Source organism: Tachysurus fulvidraco, chromosome 11 (genome assembly GCF_022655615.1).
Source record: "Tachysurus fulvidraco isolate hzauxx_2018 chromosome 11, HZAU_PFXX_2.0, whole genome shotgun sequence".
NCBI lineage: Eukaryota > Metazoa > Chordata > Actinopteri > Siluriformes > Bagridae > Tachysurus > Tachysurus fulvidraco.
Genome location: NC_062528.1, coordinates 12,688,528 through 12,705,850, shown reverse-complemented (window position 1 = coordinate 12,705,850; position 17,323 = coordinate 12,688,528). Strand labels below are relative to the sequence as shown.

The 17,323-nt window shown below is 37.2% G+C and overlaps 2 protein-coding genes across 2 annotated transcripts; both read right to left on the bottom strand.

Annotated features, from left to right (window-relative positions):
• Positions 1-2,969: 2,969 nt before the first annotated feature.
• On the bottom strand, positions 2,970-3,960 carry LOC113643456 (olfactory receptor 52K1-like). The gene has a single exon (XM_047820808.1). The coding sequence runs from the start codon at positions 3,915-3,917 to the stop codon at positions 2,970-2,972; it is 948 nt and encodes a 315-aa protein (XP_047676764.1). The 5' UTR covers positions 3,918-3,960.
• Positions 3,961-7,952: 3,992 nt separating this feature from the next.
• On the bottom strand, positions 7,953-11,858 carry LOC113643455 (olfactory receptor 52K1-like). The gene is made up of 2 exons (XM_027147735.2): positions 11,850-11,858; positions 7,953-8,897 (listed from the first exon to the last, which is right to left on the bottom strand). The coding sequence occupies exons 1-2, from the start codon at positions 11,856-11,858 to the stop codon at positions 7,953-7,955; spliced, it is 954 nt and encodes a 317-aa protein (XP_027003536.2).
• Positions 11,859-17,323: the final 5,465 nt, after the last annotated feature.

The window sequence follows — 17,323 nt, the reverse complement described above, 5'->3', positions numbered from 1 at the left end:
CATGTGTTTTTCAACAGACATACAATACTGTGTGGAAGAAAAGTTCAACAGATTTACAATTTTGAAGTGATTTTGTTTACAACAAAACTGAGTTGTGAGTAAATTCACATATCCTCTATTGTATAAGGATTATAAGAAACATTGATTTTGAGGAATAGAAATTGCAAAATCCCATGCATGATACATCTGACAATTATCCTTGTGGCCTTTCAGGCACATGTAAAACCAAAACATCATTCTCTGTTTCTATATACCTGTTATGTTCTCATGGGGCTCTGCCTTAATCCTACAGGCTTTTGTTAGCAGTCCTTGAATGACATGGAAAAGCAAGTCTTGTTTATCTCCGTCCGATACAATAAGATTAAAACTATGTTTTAGCACAGGGAGGCTTAATTTTCCACTGTTATCTAACCTGCAATAATGAACAGGGTGGAAATGAGCTGATGTCTTAATACCACACACACAAAAAAATATTGTACATATGAAAATACAATTCCTCATAATATTAGGCCTTCACTAAGTGTCATGCAGCTGGAATTCTATGAAACAGCTATTCTATGCCTGCAACATCTGGCATATTTCACCATCAACAAAAATTCAAGATTGTACTTATTTTGTTGTTTTGTTATCTTTTTTGTTTTATTATTTTGTGAAAATAATGTTATCTTGTATTTGCAAATAGAACTTTAAAATTAATAAAGAAACCCCAATATCAAAATTGGTGTCCAATGTATTAATGCTCCTAATCCTAAATACTCCTAATCTGTAAGGAAGTGAGGAACAAAGCTAAAATATTTGGTGAAATACTGATTTAATATTAAAGCAGTTCCCCTACTTTCTGCAATTCAGTGCCAGGTACCATGAAAACAGTATTATAGTAATAGTAATAGTAATTTTAATAATAATAGTAATTTTAATAGTAATAGTAATAAAAAAAAAGTACACTGTGTTTCCCAAACATTTTGTAAAAACTAAACAAGAACTATCTTGACACGATCTGGCACAATCTTCAATAACAGTCTGTGAATGATTATTGTACCCCAGAACACTACGGCTGTCACTAGTGATTGTCTTCAAAATTTTAATATTCTATAATGATATGAAAGTGTAAGACTCAAACAAATTCATATGAAATGATCAAAATTCAAAAACACATTTGGCTTGAAAGATAACTAATGACCTCCCTTTGTTGATTAAGGCCCTGATGTGTTGACAGGGCCGGTGTACTTTGGAGAAGCTGACTGGTATCATGGCTGAGGTGCTATAATTGAAGTGTTTAAATTCTATTAATTCAGCAGACCTCTAAGCCTGGTGGAAGTCAACTTCCATGACTCAGCATATGATTTCAAAGAACCCTTGAGAGATAGAGAGTAATTTGGAGCTTAATTCTATTTTCAACTCTTAGACACATTATGACTTGTAGAGTCATTTGAATGAGGAGTACCCAGAGGCTTGCAGAACCATTCATACTTGTGATCTTGATCTTGATTAATTGCAAAGGCCAATGTTCACTGCTTGCACTCCAAGCAACACCTTACACATTGGGTAGTGGAGGCTGCCAACCAGGTATTCAGCACAAAGTGCATGCCTTAACCCATAGGCTTTAGGGTTCACTCCACTAGAGCTAATCCCTCATCCAGTACTGTAACTAGGGTTGTTGCCCTCCATGATATCTGTGTTGCGGCAGAGGATCTCTCCACACACTTTTATCAGGCTTCATAGTCTGAACCTGGTTCCTCACCCAAAATCTGTGTCCCACGTCTCACAGAGCTAGTCAGTGCTCTGCTTCTATAGTCACATGTTCTGACATTGCACAGATTTTGACGTAGTTGTTCTTGGCATTCCCATAACGTCAAGTCATAATGCAGTCGAAAGAGAATGACACTAGTTTAACTTTAGAAGGAAACAAGATGCTATGTCACTTGCCACACTCTGGGCATCCACTCATTCTCCCTTCAGACAAGTAGTTCGCTCTGCTTTGTCACATGACCTATAGATTAATAACCAATTGCTTGGCATGATTTCACACCAAGCTTCAGCCATTGCCTCTGCAAGGAGATTTCACCTTAAGGCTACAATGAAGTATCTCGTTCCCTTCTCAGGGAACTGGGTTACATATGTCGTTTTGTCTTTTACCTAAATGGTCATCCATTGAATGATGATAAGCCACAGAAAGTGGCTATTCAGCATTAAGATATTGGGTTTTTAAATATAACTAGCTTAGGTAAGGGTAGTTTTGGGAGATGTCTGGCAGGATTATTTGATTAGCAGCATGTTTTGTTTGGTCAAAGGTGATTCTAAAGGACATATCACTTATGTGTGAATGAATCAGGGCTTTAAATGAAACAAACCTTTTAAATGAACAAATCATTCTCCTTTACTTCCATGAACCTAGTCATATTTTTATTCCACTTAATGTAAATGTAAACATGTAAAGCACATGACTGCTTTGACTGCCTTTTTTTTTTTGCCAAAACAAATATGAGATAGAGCTGTTTGTGGGACAATGCAAGCCATTTTGAAGTATGTTCCCTTAAAAAAATAAAAAATAAATAAAAAACAGTAAAATAAAGAAACCATTTGTATACCAACCATCTGACATCAAACAGAAAAAAACATATTAATAACCCCCAGAGTTCATGATGAATGTATCACAATCCATCATTCAAAATAACAGGCAATATTGGTGAACTAGCTACAGTAATGAATGGGGAGATACTGTACACTTGCAAAGGCATGGACATCTTGAGCTCCAACACCAGTTTAAATTCTCTGACTGAAAGTCAAGCAATCAACTTAAGTGTAGTTAGTAGTTTAGTGTAGTTTATTTGTTTAATTTTCATTTCATATAACTGTACAATCACAATGGAATTATATGAAAACAAAAATATATAATATTGTTTTTATCATATAGCAACTTGGTTGTTGTAAAGGATTGATCAATATTCAATCCCACATACATTGTTTGTTTACTTGGGAAAGACCTTAACATGCTTAATAATTTTCAGAAACTGTTCTCTTATTTCTTTGGTTCGTACTCCATAAATAATTGGATTAAAACAGCTTGGAAAAAGCAAGTACATTGTACTCAGGAAGACACGAATGGAGGGAGAGATGTTGTTTCTTATTCTGTATGACATAAAGGCAATTAAAGCAAAAGCCAGACTAACTGTCATGACTATTATATGAGTAATGCAGGTGTTAAAAGCCTTTAAGCAGGATTTGCCAGATTTAAGTACAGAAGAAAGTATTATTATATATGATATTGAAATTAAAATAAAATCAGCAGTTATTGTAAGAAAAATAGCTAAAAGCCCTAATGCATTATTAATGCTGATATCACCACATGCAAGCTGAACTAATGCCATGTGTTCACAAAAACAGTGATCTATCTCATGTGTTGCACAAAAATTCAATTTTCCAGCCCAAGAAACCATTGTGGTTATTAAGAACACATTTCTGATAACTGGGAAAATTATGAACTTCAGAAGATTTGTTATTCCCATGTATTTGTGGTAATAAAGAGGTCTACATATAGCAAAAAAACGATCCAGAGCCATCCACAGCAGTATAGTAGAATGAAATGTACCAACAAAATGAATGAAAAACATTTGCACCAAACAGCCCACTAGTGAAATTCCTTTCCAATCAAATAAGAAACTTAGCAGCATATTCGGTACACAAAATATTGGCAAAGAGAGGTCCACAACTGCCATCAGACCAATTAGTATGCACATAGGAGAATGAAGAACCCTCTGAGATATAATCAAATATATGATTGTAAGGTTTGCACAAGAAGACAATAAAAACATAGCAAGATAGGGAATAGTTAGAATGGGACGCCATTCTCCCAAATCATGAAAACCATTAAGTGTGAATGTTACGAATGAAATATTTTGTACAGTAGCTAACATCATCTCAAGATTTCTAAGATTTCAGATCAACCACCTTATATGAAAGTAATAGTCTTGTAATCAGAAATAACTTGCAAGCTGCACAGTTCCTTTTGAAAATCATGAATCAATATAATAAAATATTGCATTCCAAGAAAAATAATAGAATCATTTAGAATAATTTCATGCCCATTACACAATACTAGGACTGCTTAAGGATGAACCAGTTGTCAGTGGACCTTTTTACATTGATATAACAACACAAACAAAAATTCCAATCTCAAAACTGGGCAAAGGCAACCAAACAATCTGGCATATATTATTATGCATAGATTGTTCCAAGTACCTTGTCTTATAATTAGTCAATCTGTTGCTTCTGGATACTCCAAAACCATTTTAGTGTTTGCCACTATATACTATTCTTCTATTCCCATGTGGGTCTATTTTTTTCTTGTGGGGAAACAATGATGAATTAGCACCGCTGATCCACTGCGTACCCTCCCATCCGCACTCACACTGTATTTCACCATCTCAACTCTATGCATGCTCTCAGAAAATATATCCAAAGTATATATCCAAATTTAGATTTGAAATAAAATTAGTAAACATTTGAATTTGAGACTTGAGTTGAGAGAAAAATAATTTTTCAAATAATTTCAGAAAAATATTTCCATAACTGATGTTCATGCCACAGGGCTGTAGTCAGTTAGGCAGGTTGTATTGTCCTTCTTCAGAACAGGAACAATAATATGTGTCTTGAAACATATTCTTACTTTTCATAGAGTGATAGTGAGGGTGGCAATGTCAGTGAAAACAAACACACGAATCAAGGTTTTTCTGTGTTCTGGCATAAATTTTTTAAAAAAGTATAACCTATATAAAAAGAAACTATATAAAATATAAAGTGTCCGCGTGCAGTATGGCAAGTCGTGGCCTAATGGGGCAAGTCGTGGCCTAATGGTTAGAGAGTCTGACTCGTAATCCTAAGGTTGTGGGTTCGAGTCTCGGCCCGGCCACGACTGAGGTGCCCTTGAGCAAGTCACCGAACACCCCAACTGCTCCCCGGGCGCCGCAGCATTAATGGCTGCCCACTGCTCCGGGTGTGTGTTCACGGTGTGTCTGTGTTCACTGCTGTGTGTGTGCACTTTGGATGGGTCAAATGCAGAGAACGAATTCTGAGTATGGGTCACCATACTTAGCCGTATGTCACGTCACTTTCATAAGTGTGTATAAAGGTGTATAAAGTGGCACTGTGCTGTGCAAGTTCAGAGTTAAAGTGACAGCACAGAGTTAAAGTGTCATAGTGCAAAAAAGGTGTGCAGAAAAAACAGTGAAGGGGAGAGGTCCAGTACTAGATTCAGATCTAGATCCAGATTCTGGGTGTTTCCTGGTTTAAACTCCGAATGGCCTGGGGGAAGAAGCTTCTTCTTCTTCTCCTGTTTGCTTTCAAGGAGCGGAAGCCTTTCCCTGAACGCAACAAAGAAAAGAGTCCATTATTGGGATGGCTGAAATCCTTTACAATCCTCCTGGCCCTGGTCCGGCACCGCGTGCTGTAGATGTCCTGCGAGTCAGGGAGCTCGGCGTAGATGGTAGGTTCAGCCCTCTGGAGGGCTCGCCTGTCCTGCAGGGTGCTGTTCCCGAACCAGGAAGTGATGCTACCCGTCAGGACGCTCTCAATGATACAGGTGTAGAAAGTCTTTAGCACCTGAGAGGGTAGTTTGTAGTCCCTTAAGCGTCTCAGATGGTACAGATGCTGCCGGGCCTTCTTCACAAGGGTGTTGATGTGACAGGACCAAGACAGGTCCTGTGTGCTGTGAACACCCAGATATCAGAAACTGTCCACTCTCTCCACTCGTCTCGTTGATGTTTAGCGGTTGGTATGACCACTCCTGCTTTGTGCTGAAGTCCACTATCAACTCCTTAGTCTTGCTGACGTTCAGGAGAAGATTGTTCTCCTGGCACCATCTCTCCAGGTTTTTAGTCTCCTGTAGGTAGGCCGTCTCGTCTTTGTTGGAGATCAGGCCCACCACAAGAGTGTTGACAGTAAACTTGATGATGGTTGTGGAGTTGTAAGTGGCCACACAGTTATATGTGAGTACAGCAGGGGGCTCAGAACACAACCCTAGGGAGCTCCAGTGCTGAGGGTGAGGGTGGATGAGGTGTGTTTGCCCACCCATATGGCTTGTGATCTGTCTGTCAGGAAGTTGGAGATCCATTGACACAGCGGTAGGACAAAGGACCTCCAACTTAGAGGTGAGCGTGGAGGGAATTATGGTGTTGAACGCTGAACTGTAGTCCACAAACAGCATTTTTGCATAATTCCCTATTCTGCAGTCCAGGTGGCTCATCGTAGTGTGAAGAAGATGAGCAATGGCATCCTCAGTAGAGCGGTTCTGGTGGTACGCGAACTGTAGTGGATCAAGTGTGTCTGGTAGTGATGCAGTGCAGTGTGTGTTGTCATAATACATTACCTTCCTTTGACTGGGGATCTTAGTATGTGACTTGATTTGACTGTCTGCCAAATGCCTTAATGGAGGTTTGGTTGTCATAATGCTTATAGTGGTTTGGCCTGAAAAACATTATATTGTTGCTTATTTAGACATAGTGAAAGTAGTCAAAGGGGCTACAACTAAAAAGTATTTGGCAATAGGTTTACTTGCTTAGAATAAAAAAAAACAACAAGATGGATTTCATAGTATGTGCTTAAGCATGTGCTTGTGATTGGGTGGCAAAGTCATTTATGTGTACTATGAATGCGTTTTTCATTGGCATGTCATGAGTCCTGTGCACTAATGAATGTGAAATGCAGTGAAATGGGTAATTACATTGATGTTTGACACCTTTCATTTGTAAAATAAGCAAAACTCTGCTAATTGTTTTTCAATTTCACATACTTTCACTTCAGTGATAACTATACCGTGGTTACAATGTCTGCTATACTGTGTAAGAATCTTTGGAAGTTTGGGTGTGGTCAAGTGCCAGTTTGTGAGTTGGAGGCAGAGCAAGAGAAGTAGAGATGATTGCACACATGCAGAGAATTAGGTTAATGAATGTCTGTCTTGCAGTGAGCTGTGGTAAGAATAAATAGAAGGCACATAGGCTTCTGTGAATTACTGTATATGGTTTTGGATTTTTCATTTTTGTGTATTATTATTTAACACTTGCACTTCCCCAAAACAATATATGCCTCACCTCACCTCATGTGTGCCTCTGCATAACTCCCACATCATTAAGTATGATGTTTCCAAAGTTTTAGGTCTTAGGTCAGTTAGAATTGTTTAAAACTGTTAAAAAACGAAGCATGTAAAGCTTTAAAATCTGTCCACGTCATGCTCTAAATGTGAAAGCATTTTTTTGTTATAAGATTTAACACAGTTACACCTGTACAATCCAACCCATTAAAAAGTACACTATTAACTATTAACATCTAAAAGTCAAAATTCCAAGTAAAAATATATTGTAATTATATTAGATTTTGTAATTGTATTAGAATTGTATTAGAATTGTATTAGAATTTTACAATTAGAATTTTCTCCTAATCATGACACAAATGTGGGTTTTGAAGATTTATTAAGGTACAAATTGACATTTTATAAATGTGGACATCCAAGTGTAATAAAAAGACATAGATCAGAATTCGTATATTTTGTTTACATCATGCTGTGCAAATGCAGTTCATTGCTAGCTCTAATAATGCCCAATGCCCAAATATTTTATATCATAAAAGGCACTTGCACAGCTTGCACAATTTACATGATGAGCTGTTGGCTGACCTCCATAGCATATCATTCAGACAAATGATTGTGCTGTTGATTTACTGATAGATAACAGATATGCATAATTTTAAAACAAAAACTTTGGAGGCATGAAAATTGATCTGAGCAAAACAAACAGAACTGCACAATAAGGCATAATATGCAAATATAGCTGTACATGTCTCAAAAACATTTAACAGTTGTTATAGTAACAATTGTTTAAATGTACATGTCATTCACCTAATCCATTTTGTGCCCCAATTAGTGGACTGAATAGTTTCAAAATCATAGCCATGCGTGAATTTCAAAAATGTATGAAATCTATTAATTTCAGAAACTGTTGCCTTATTTCTTTTGTTCTCAGTCCATAAATTATAGGGTTAAAACAGCTTGGAAAAAGTAAATACATTGTGCTCATAAATACACGGCTGCTTGGAGAGAAATCATTTCTTACTCTATATAGCATAAAAGAAATCATGGCAAAAAATAGTGTAAAAGTGATAACAATTATATGAGTAATACAAGTATTAAGAGCCTTTAAATGAGCCTTACCAGATTTTAGAGCAGTGATGAATATTATTATATAAGACACAGCAATGAAAACAAAATCTAAGGTAGGTATAAAGAAGGCTGTCAAAAGTCCTACTAAGTTGTTAATTTTAATATCTCCACATGCCAACTGTACCAATGCCATATGTTCACAAAAACAATGGTCTATCACATTATTTGCACAGTAAGATAGTCTTGCTGCCAGACAAACTACTGTGGTAATTAAGATTCCATTTCTGATTAATGGAATGCCAATGAACTTTAAAAAGTTACATATTTCCATATACTTGTGATAAAAAAGGGGTCTGCAAATAGCAAAGTAACGATCCAGGGCCATTGCCAACAATAAAGTAGACTGGAATGTCCCTGAATAATGAATGCAAAACATTTGTATCAGACAGCCAGCAAATGAAATACCATTCCAGTCAAATAAAAAGCTAAACAACATATGAGGTACAAAGAGCATTGGTGAACACAAGTCCACAACTGCCATAAGACCAATTAGTACAAACATAGGAGAGTGCAAAGCCCTCTGTGTTATTATTAGATACACAAGAACAGAGTTTCCACAAACTGACAACAAAAACAACAGAAAATATGGGATGAATAGCATAGGTCTCCATTCTTCCAAATCATGAAAACAATTCAGTTTGAAATTTTTTACAGAAATGTTTTGTACAAAGAGATCCTGCATTCTGTTCTACTTTCAAATTCATACAAAAATACTACTTTGCATATTTGTTTGGATATTTTTCTCAGTTTGTCATTTTACCCAAACTACTATGTTGGGTGTTAACACAAAATGTTATTAATTATGGATTATTTTACATCATGAAGATGTAAAAGTAGCTAGAATTAGATGTAAAATTAGAATATGTAGCTCTGGCCTTAAAAATTCCATATGTACACAGATATGTATAACAGAGTACAAAACAGGAAATAAAAACAAATTCACTTCTACAGTAGGATAATCATTCTGAATACATTCATTATTCTTACAGTTACTGTACACAGGTAGTGTAGGCAATAGGTGCTTTTCAGGCCTCTCTAACTCTAAATATAGCATGTTGTTTTCCCATGAGTCACTATGATTTGCCACCTACTTCTGATGATTTACATTTTTCAAGCTATGATTTCATCAATTCATAATAAGTATAAATAAGAAATTACTTAAATCACTAATTAATAAGTAATTATTTGCATGGATTATTTTGTTATGGAAACTGCATTTACCACTGCTAGTCCTATAACCAATGGTAAAAATACATGGTGGAAAGTTACATGCATTACTTAATTTTTTTTTAAATCATTACATTTTGTTTGTATTATTTTTTTAATTGTGACTCCAGTTTTCTCAGCATTAGCTTACTAATTAAGTACACAGCTTTATATAAATCACTTCTATAATATAAAACATAATTTCTCTATGTTTAGCCAGTTGGTAGCACTATGAAAATAAATCACTGTCATCTGTAAGACTATGCATCATAACTGAATTGTTCAGTACAATTTTTAAAAATGTATTCAATTAATTAATAATAATATTGTGGATATCTGGACATTATGCTTCTAACCTTCTTTTTAATCCAAATAATCCCCTAGGAGTATTTAAAACATTTGGTACACATCAAAATGCACAAACTAAAAAATGTTTTCCCCAAAACTATTTCTAGTTCTTTTTTTGGGGGGAGACCATGTTCCTGACAAATTTTAGGGGTGCTGTTGTGGAGGTTTTGGAAGACCATGATGACCAAACTTTCTGATATACCTGCCATGTTTTGTGAGGTTTTAAGCTTGGCAAACACTTAAAAATAGCAAAAATGTAGAAAAAATATAAGAAGAAATATAAGAATATAAGATGAAGAAAAAGAAAAAGTCTAAGAAACAATAGAGCCTATTGCACCCTTGGTACTTAGAATATATAATAAATCAGAGGCAAAACTGAGATTAGTGCAAAAGGTTTCATAAGAGCACTTGGAATGCTAGGATGATACTTAGGCTTTGTTCATTCAGCAGGCAAAATCCAGGCCCAAATCCAATTGTTGTATTAGGTTTTTTACACAATTTCAACATAGCCCATACTGTATGTGAGATTTTTCTGAACAGATATGCTCCTTAACTGACCCAAATGTTCAAATGACTAGTGTGTCACATGATGCATTCATTCTTACTGTAAAAGGGGCAGCTTTATTTTGACACTGCAGCCAGGTTGTCTTATAGCTGCTTTGGACCATTTCTTTTAGGATATCTTCTAAAACATCTCTTTGAAGAGATCTTTTCAGAAATGGAATGGAACAAGTGTAATTTGTGTCTTCTAATTTTTTACAACACCCCAAATGTCCATTTCCTTACTAATCTCAGTGAAATGATATGACATTGATATGTTCCATCATTTTGTCCTGGTACTTACTGTACATTACATTAAATTACATTGGATACATGTCAGTACTTCTACATGTACAGTACTACTACAGTTCAGTACTACATGATAGTGGCCAAAGCAAATTGTAAATGTCAGAATCAATGTTTTTTTGCTTTTTTTTTGCATATCTTTTTACAACTTACATATGTATTACATTTGTAGAAAGGGATGGATAGGGATTGAGTGTTTTCTTGTAGTTTACATGTAGTGAGTCACATTGGAAGTCTGATGAATACATTATGTGACTGGTTTCTGGCCATTTTAAAACAAAATTATTAAATTAATAAATGCCTGCAATACATTGTCCTTCACTATAAACAAGACCAGTAACCACCTGAATAAGATCAATGCCAACCAATATCCTACAGCACTGGGCCTGGCATGTAGAGATATTTAGGTCTTCTATGTCTTTACTGCAGGTCACCATAAAAATATTGCTAGCACAATGTAATCCATGAACATGTTTTCATATCATCATTAAATGACCAAAGCAAATGCATTTGGGACAAAGGTGCTATCAGAGCCCAATTTTAATGAGAGGTGTTGCTAATGTTAGCTCTGTTATTGTTTACAGATAAGTCGGTAAAGATAATTGGCCAACACTGACTGCTCTAAGTAGACAGTGGCATAATTGGTCTCTAGGTAATTTGGGCTGTGGCCCTTAGTCCACTCCAGTTCTGTTCTGTGCCACCTGAGGGCAATATGTTATGTTTGCTTGTAAAGTTTTGAAAGCAGACCTGGCCCTGTTGATTAAGCAACAAATATTCAGAAATCAAAATGACTTTAATAATTAGAATGTCACCAAATAATAAGGGAACATAGTAGTGTCCAGTAACATCTGTGCATTTGTTTCTCAGGTAGCACATTAATTTAATTTATTTAATACATGTAAACCAAATGCAGTATATTTTCTATTTTTTAATCCAGGAAAAACATTTGTCCACAAAGACAATACTCTGAATAACTCAGAACAGTAACAGGTTTTATTCTAATTGTCTCTGACTGCTGTATTTTTTTTGTCAGGTTAAAGGAATTATAATATATTACGGTTAGTGATCTCTCTCAAAGAGGCATGCCATAAACCAGAAGAGTGTGCATAATAAACAAAGGCTTGGTACAACACACACATGCACACATGCACATGCACACACATGACATCTTCTGTGACAGCAAAACATGACATGACAGCATTTCCCTAAGCAGTACTATCATTCTAATATTTCTGAAGACCATTACCATTGCAAGACAATGGTATATATGGTATGGTATAGTAAGGTATGGTATGTGATATGATATAAAGTGGGGCAAAAAAGTATTTAGTCAGCCACCAATTGTGCAAGTTCTCCCACTTGAAAAAGATGAGAGAGGCCTGTAATTTTCATCATAGATACACTTCAAATATGAGAGACAGAATGGGGGAAAGAATCCAGGAAATCACATTGTCTGATATTTAATGAATTAATTGGTAAATTCATCTGTAAAATAAGTATTTGGTCACCTACAAAAAGCAAGATTTCTGGCTCTCACGGACCTGTAACTTCTTCTTTAAGAGACTCTTTTGTCCTACACTCGTTACCTGTATTAATGGCACCTGTTTGAACTCGTTATCATTATAAAAGACACCTGTCCACAGCCTCCTACAGTCAGACTCCAAACTCCACTATGGCCAAGACCAAAGAGCTGTCAAAGGACACCAGAAACAAAAATATAGACCTCCACCAGGCTGGGAAGACTGAATCTGCAATAGGTAAGCAGCTTGGTGTGAAGAAACCTGTGTGAGCAATTATTACAAAATGGAAGACATACAAGGCCACTGATAATCTCCCTCAATCTGGGGCTCCACACAAGTTCTCACCCCGTTGGGTCAAAATGATCACATCATTTTGTGAGCAAAAATCCCAACACCACACAGGGGGACCTAGTGAATGACCTACAGAGAGCTGGGACCAAAGTAACAAAGGCTACCATCAGTAACACACTACGCCACCCGTGAATTCCTGCAGTGCCAGACGTGTCCCCATGGTTAAACCAGTACATGTCCAGGCCCGTCTGAAGCTTTCTAGAGAGCATTTGGATGATCCAGATGAGGATTGGGAGAATGTCATATGGTCAGATGAAACCAAATTTTTTGGTAAAAACTCAACTTGTACAAAGACTCCTCCGATCTCTGTTTAATTGCAAGAAACACAAAGGAACATTCCTTCACTGCTTCTGGTATTGTGACAAAATCAAAAGTACATCATTTTTTTCAAAGGCTCCTTAAGTTGAAATTTTGTTTCTCGTTGGAATTGTATCTGCTGTATAGTGTAATTGAGACTGTGTTTGACTTCCACACAAGGCAACTGTTTTTAAATTTGGTATACCTGGCAAAGAAATGTATACTGTTATTGTGGTCTTCTCCTCAGGCACCTTCTGTTAAAATGTGAAATCTCAAATGTCAATATTACTTCCACTTGAGAAGCTCACTTATGACATACAACAAAGGTCTAATGACTTTTGGCAGATATGGACACCTCTCTGGTGCCACATTAACAACCTCTCTTGATCCTCTGTGTTAGTGTACATTTTGTTATTTGCCTGAATGTGCTATCTTTTTCACCTGATCGTCCACTTTTAATTGTTTTTTATTGTATACTTGAGACTGTATCGCTATGTTTATGTACATCTGAGTAACCGACCAATAATTAATTAACTAAATAAATAAATAAAAACTCAACTTGTCGTGTTTGGAGGAGAAAGAATGCTGAGTTGCATCCAAAGAACACCATATCTACTGTGAAGCATGGGGGTGGAAACATCATGCTTTGGGGCTGTTTTTCTGCAAAGGGACCAGGACGACTGATCCGTGTAAAGGAAAGAATGAATGGGGCCATGTATCATGAGATTTTGAGTGAAAACCTCCTTCCATCAGCAAGGGCATTGAAGATGAAATGTAGCTGGGTCTTTCAGCATGACAATGATACAAAACACACCGCCCGGGCAACGAAGGAATGGTTTCTTAAGAAGCATTTCAAGGTCCTGGAGTGGCCTAGCCAGTCTCCAGATCTCAACCTCATAGAAAATCTTTGGAGGGGGTTGAAAATCGGTGTTGCCCAGTGACAGCCCCAAAACATCACTACTCTAGAGGAGATCTGCTTGAAGGTATGGGCCAAACTACCAGCAACAGTGTGTAAAAAATGTGATTTTCTGATTTTATTTATTTTTTTCTCATTTTGTCTCTCATAGTTGAAGTGTATACTGTAATTACAGGCCTCGCTCATCTTTTTAAGTGGGAGAACTTGCACAATTGGTGGCTGACTAAGTACTTTTTTGCCCTACTGTGTGTGTGTGTGTGTGTGTGTGTGTGTGTGTGTGTACTGTATGTATATATACTGTATATATGTGTGTAACGAGATAACTATTAAAGTTCGAGGGTTCTTTAAGTTAAATCCTTAATGTGAATGCGCTTCCTATTGGCTGCGCCAGTTGCACTACTACATGCTGGGTTGAATGATCTGCAACAGAACAAGAGAGAACTGCTGTGGGTGAATCTCATGGCAAATGTTAGAAAGGATTGCACACAGTAAACATTTATTGGCAGAGTGGGTGTTCTGTTCGTATATGGGTATTTCAATAGTTTTCACTTGTTAATAAACTATATGATCTCTCCATGTGCGTCATTTTTCTGTGTGCTTTCTAATGAGATTATTTACCACTGTCTCTCTGGATTCGATTCAATATTGTCTATAGTGACTCATGTAGGTGGAGCTCTACTACAACTACATGATTCACTACTGTAGATAGATAGATAGATAGATAGATAGATAGATAGATAGATAGATAGATAGATAGATAGATAGATAGATAGATAGATAGATAGATAGATAGATAGATAGATAGATAGATAGATAGATAGATAGATAGATAGATAGATAGAGACTGTGTAATAACAGTATAATATATAAAATATATTTCCGAATAACAGATTCCTGTCGAATCCAGAGAGGCACATTGGAAAATGTCGCAGAGATCATATAGTTTATTAACACGTAAAAACTATTGAAATATCCATATATATGAACAGAACAACCACTCTGACAATAAATGTTTACAGAATGACCGAATAACAGAATCCTGTCGAATCAACTTGTAACGTCACAAACACTCCAGAGTTAAAAATTTAAAAACAAAATTGTTTCGGTTGTGAACGTCGCAAGATTTGGATTTTACATTCCAATGCTTGGATTTTATCGTTCACCGACTCTGCATTACCTCCCATGATGAACGTCTGTGACGGAAACGCGGTGCTGTTCGTGGACCCCGAGCCCGGATGGAGCGGACTGTCCGACGGTGAGTTACCGAGATGGAAAAGCTATTTATAAAGTTACAAGAGCTTTTGTAAATAAAAAGCCTTCAAAATATCCTCAAACAGGCAGAAACCAAATCAGGAATATAGTTCTATATGTTTACAGTAGGTAATTTAGGGAAAAGAAATCTGCTTGATATTATTTTGAAAATCGTGTGTGGCAAGCTAGTGTGGCAATGTACAGTGCAGCTAAGCAAAAAAAATATATTGTTATTTGGTTAAATTCTTTGTTCATAGCACTCATTTATAGTAAAGTTATAAGTAGTGTTATTTAGGAGAAAGTGGTGGATTATTAGTGTGAGGCACAGATTGATAGAAAATGATTTTAATCTGTGTTTTGGGATAAAATAAACCTATGTGTTATCTAATGCAGCTAAATACTGATGAAGTATTATGCAGTGTTAAAGGAAAAATACATTCATATAACTAAAATACTTTTTTGTGTAATGTAATGTTTAGAGTGAGGATTTTCTGCTGTATAAAACAGACGTTGTGCTATTAAAATAAAAGTTTCAGCTTTCTTTTATGACGTGCAGATGTCTCATTGTCTGTTCTTATCTATTGACACAGGGAGATGGAGGAAGCAAACTTCATTTGATTTTTTTCTTCAGAGCGAGCTCTACTACAGCACAGAGCTCAGTGATTATGAGGATGAAGACAGTGGGTCTGGTCAACAGGAGACAGCCCAAGATGGAGGTGATGAGTGTGATATATATGAGGAGACCTTCCCCTGCCAGAAGCCCATCCCCACCTATGAGAGGCCTATCCCCTATATGGGGCTCATCACCTTTAAGGAGCCCACCCCCTTCAAGACGTCGAGCCCCTTTGAAGAGGCCAGCCACCCATCCCCATCTATGCCTCCTGCATCTCGACGTCGTGTCCATTTTAACATGAACGTCACTGTGTTAGGCCAGTCTTCAATAGCAGGGTTTAAAATGGAAAACAGTGCAGAATCCCTTCCTAGTTAAAGGCACTGTGAAATTACTGTGACGACTGATCCAAAAACCGCTCTTCGCCCCAGAAAATCGGCGGCTAAACAAAAGCAGCGGCAGTGCAGCAACATGGACAGTACCACTGACAACACTCTTTTCAGCATCACAGTCAGCACCGTTGAATAAAGCTGCTGGGTGGGTCAGAAAAACACCTGACAATAGAGAGAGGACTAATCAGGAGCACAGATGTGGCACTCACCCTCCAGCAGAACACCACAGCGGAAAGCCATGCTCAGCAGCCAGCGGCAGGTAACCATGGTTATGGGAAGGAGCTAATGTTTTGTATCCCTCTTTTTCAGAGTCCTCTGTATAACAAAATTTGCTGATGTCTGCTGAGCCTGTGCCAAGCTCCTGGGTCCACAGCTCTCCCTGCGCCATCACTGGGACTCTGCTGTCACCATGATTGGGAACCTCCCTCTGGGATCCTCACCGAGGCCTTATCCAGCATGCAAGTTTCTCTTCCACTTTTCAGCATTCTTCTATAACTACTGCATGTGAGATGCAGACAAAACTATTTTACAGACAAATACAGACACCACTGTAATTGTATTTTCTGCAAATAAGAAACAATTAAATACTAACTTGCTACAGTATTAATATAATAGTTGTGGAGTAGGGAGTATGGTAAGGGCCACAAAAGAGAGTGAGAGACGAGCAGCACAGTGCAGTGTGTGTATTACTCCACAGTGATTGAAAATTACTATAAATGGATTGACCCCACATGTGAGTTGTCTCATGCCTGCTTCCTATCTCCTCAAGTTTACCCTCGACCTCAGACATCATGTCCAAGAACTGGAAAGGCTTCAAACTGTTTCAAAATCGTCACTTGATTTGTTGGACTTTACAGGATTACCTGGAGATGTGAGTGTCACTTTTTTGATATTACACCTGGAAACAAAACACTTATGAGGATCAATAAACACTAGATTTTCCAAATGATGCAAAGTTCACAGTATATATTTGTTCATTCACACAAGTTTCTTAAATGAATGATCTACAGTTACATGGCAGTCTGCTTTTGCAGGGACACTGACGTTACATTTTCACACCCTTAAACATGATGCTGAACAAAATGAACAGTGATTGGTTGCTTTACATGTCAGTCAGACACCCAGTGGCAGTTCTGCCTCTGAGCACCATTTAACCTCCAACTAATCCAGAATATAGCTGTTTGGCTTGTTTTTAATCATGTTCTGTGACACCACCCCATTTCTATGCCCCCTCCACTGGTGACCTGTAGCTGCCCACATCCAATAACAAATACTAAAGCTTGCCTATAGAGGTAAAAACTGACCAATACCCACCTACCTTAAAGCACTTTTCACACACAGATCTGCACCAGACATTTCCAATTTGTAGTCCACCAT

What these genes read in the sequence shown, in the direction of transcription:
- LOC113643456 (XM_047820808.1), bottom strand. Translation starts at nt 3,917, where the DNA reads ATGATGTTAGCTACTGTACAAAATATTTCATTCGTAACATTCACACTT.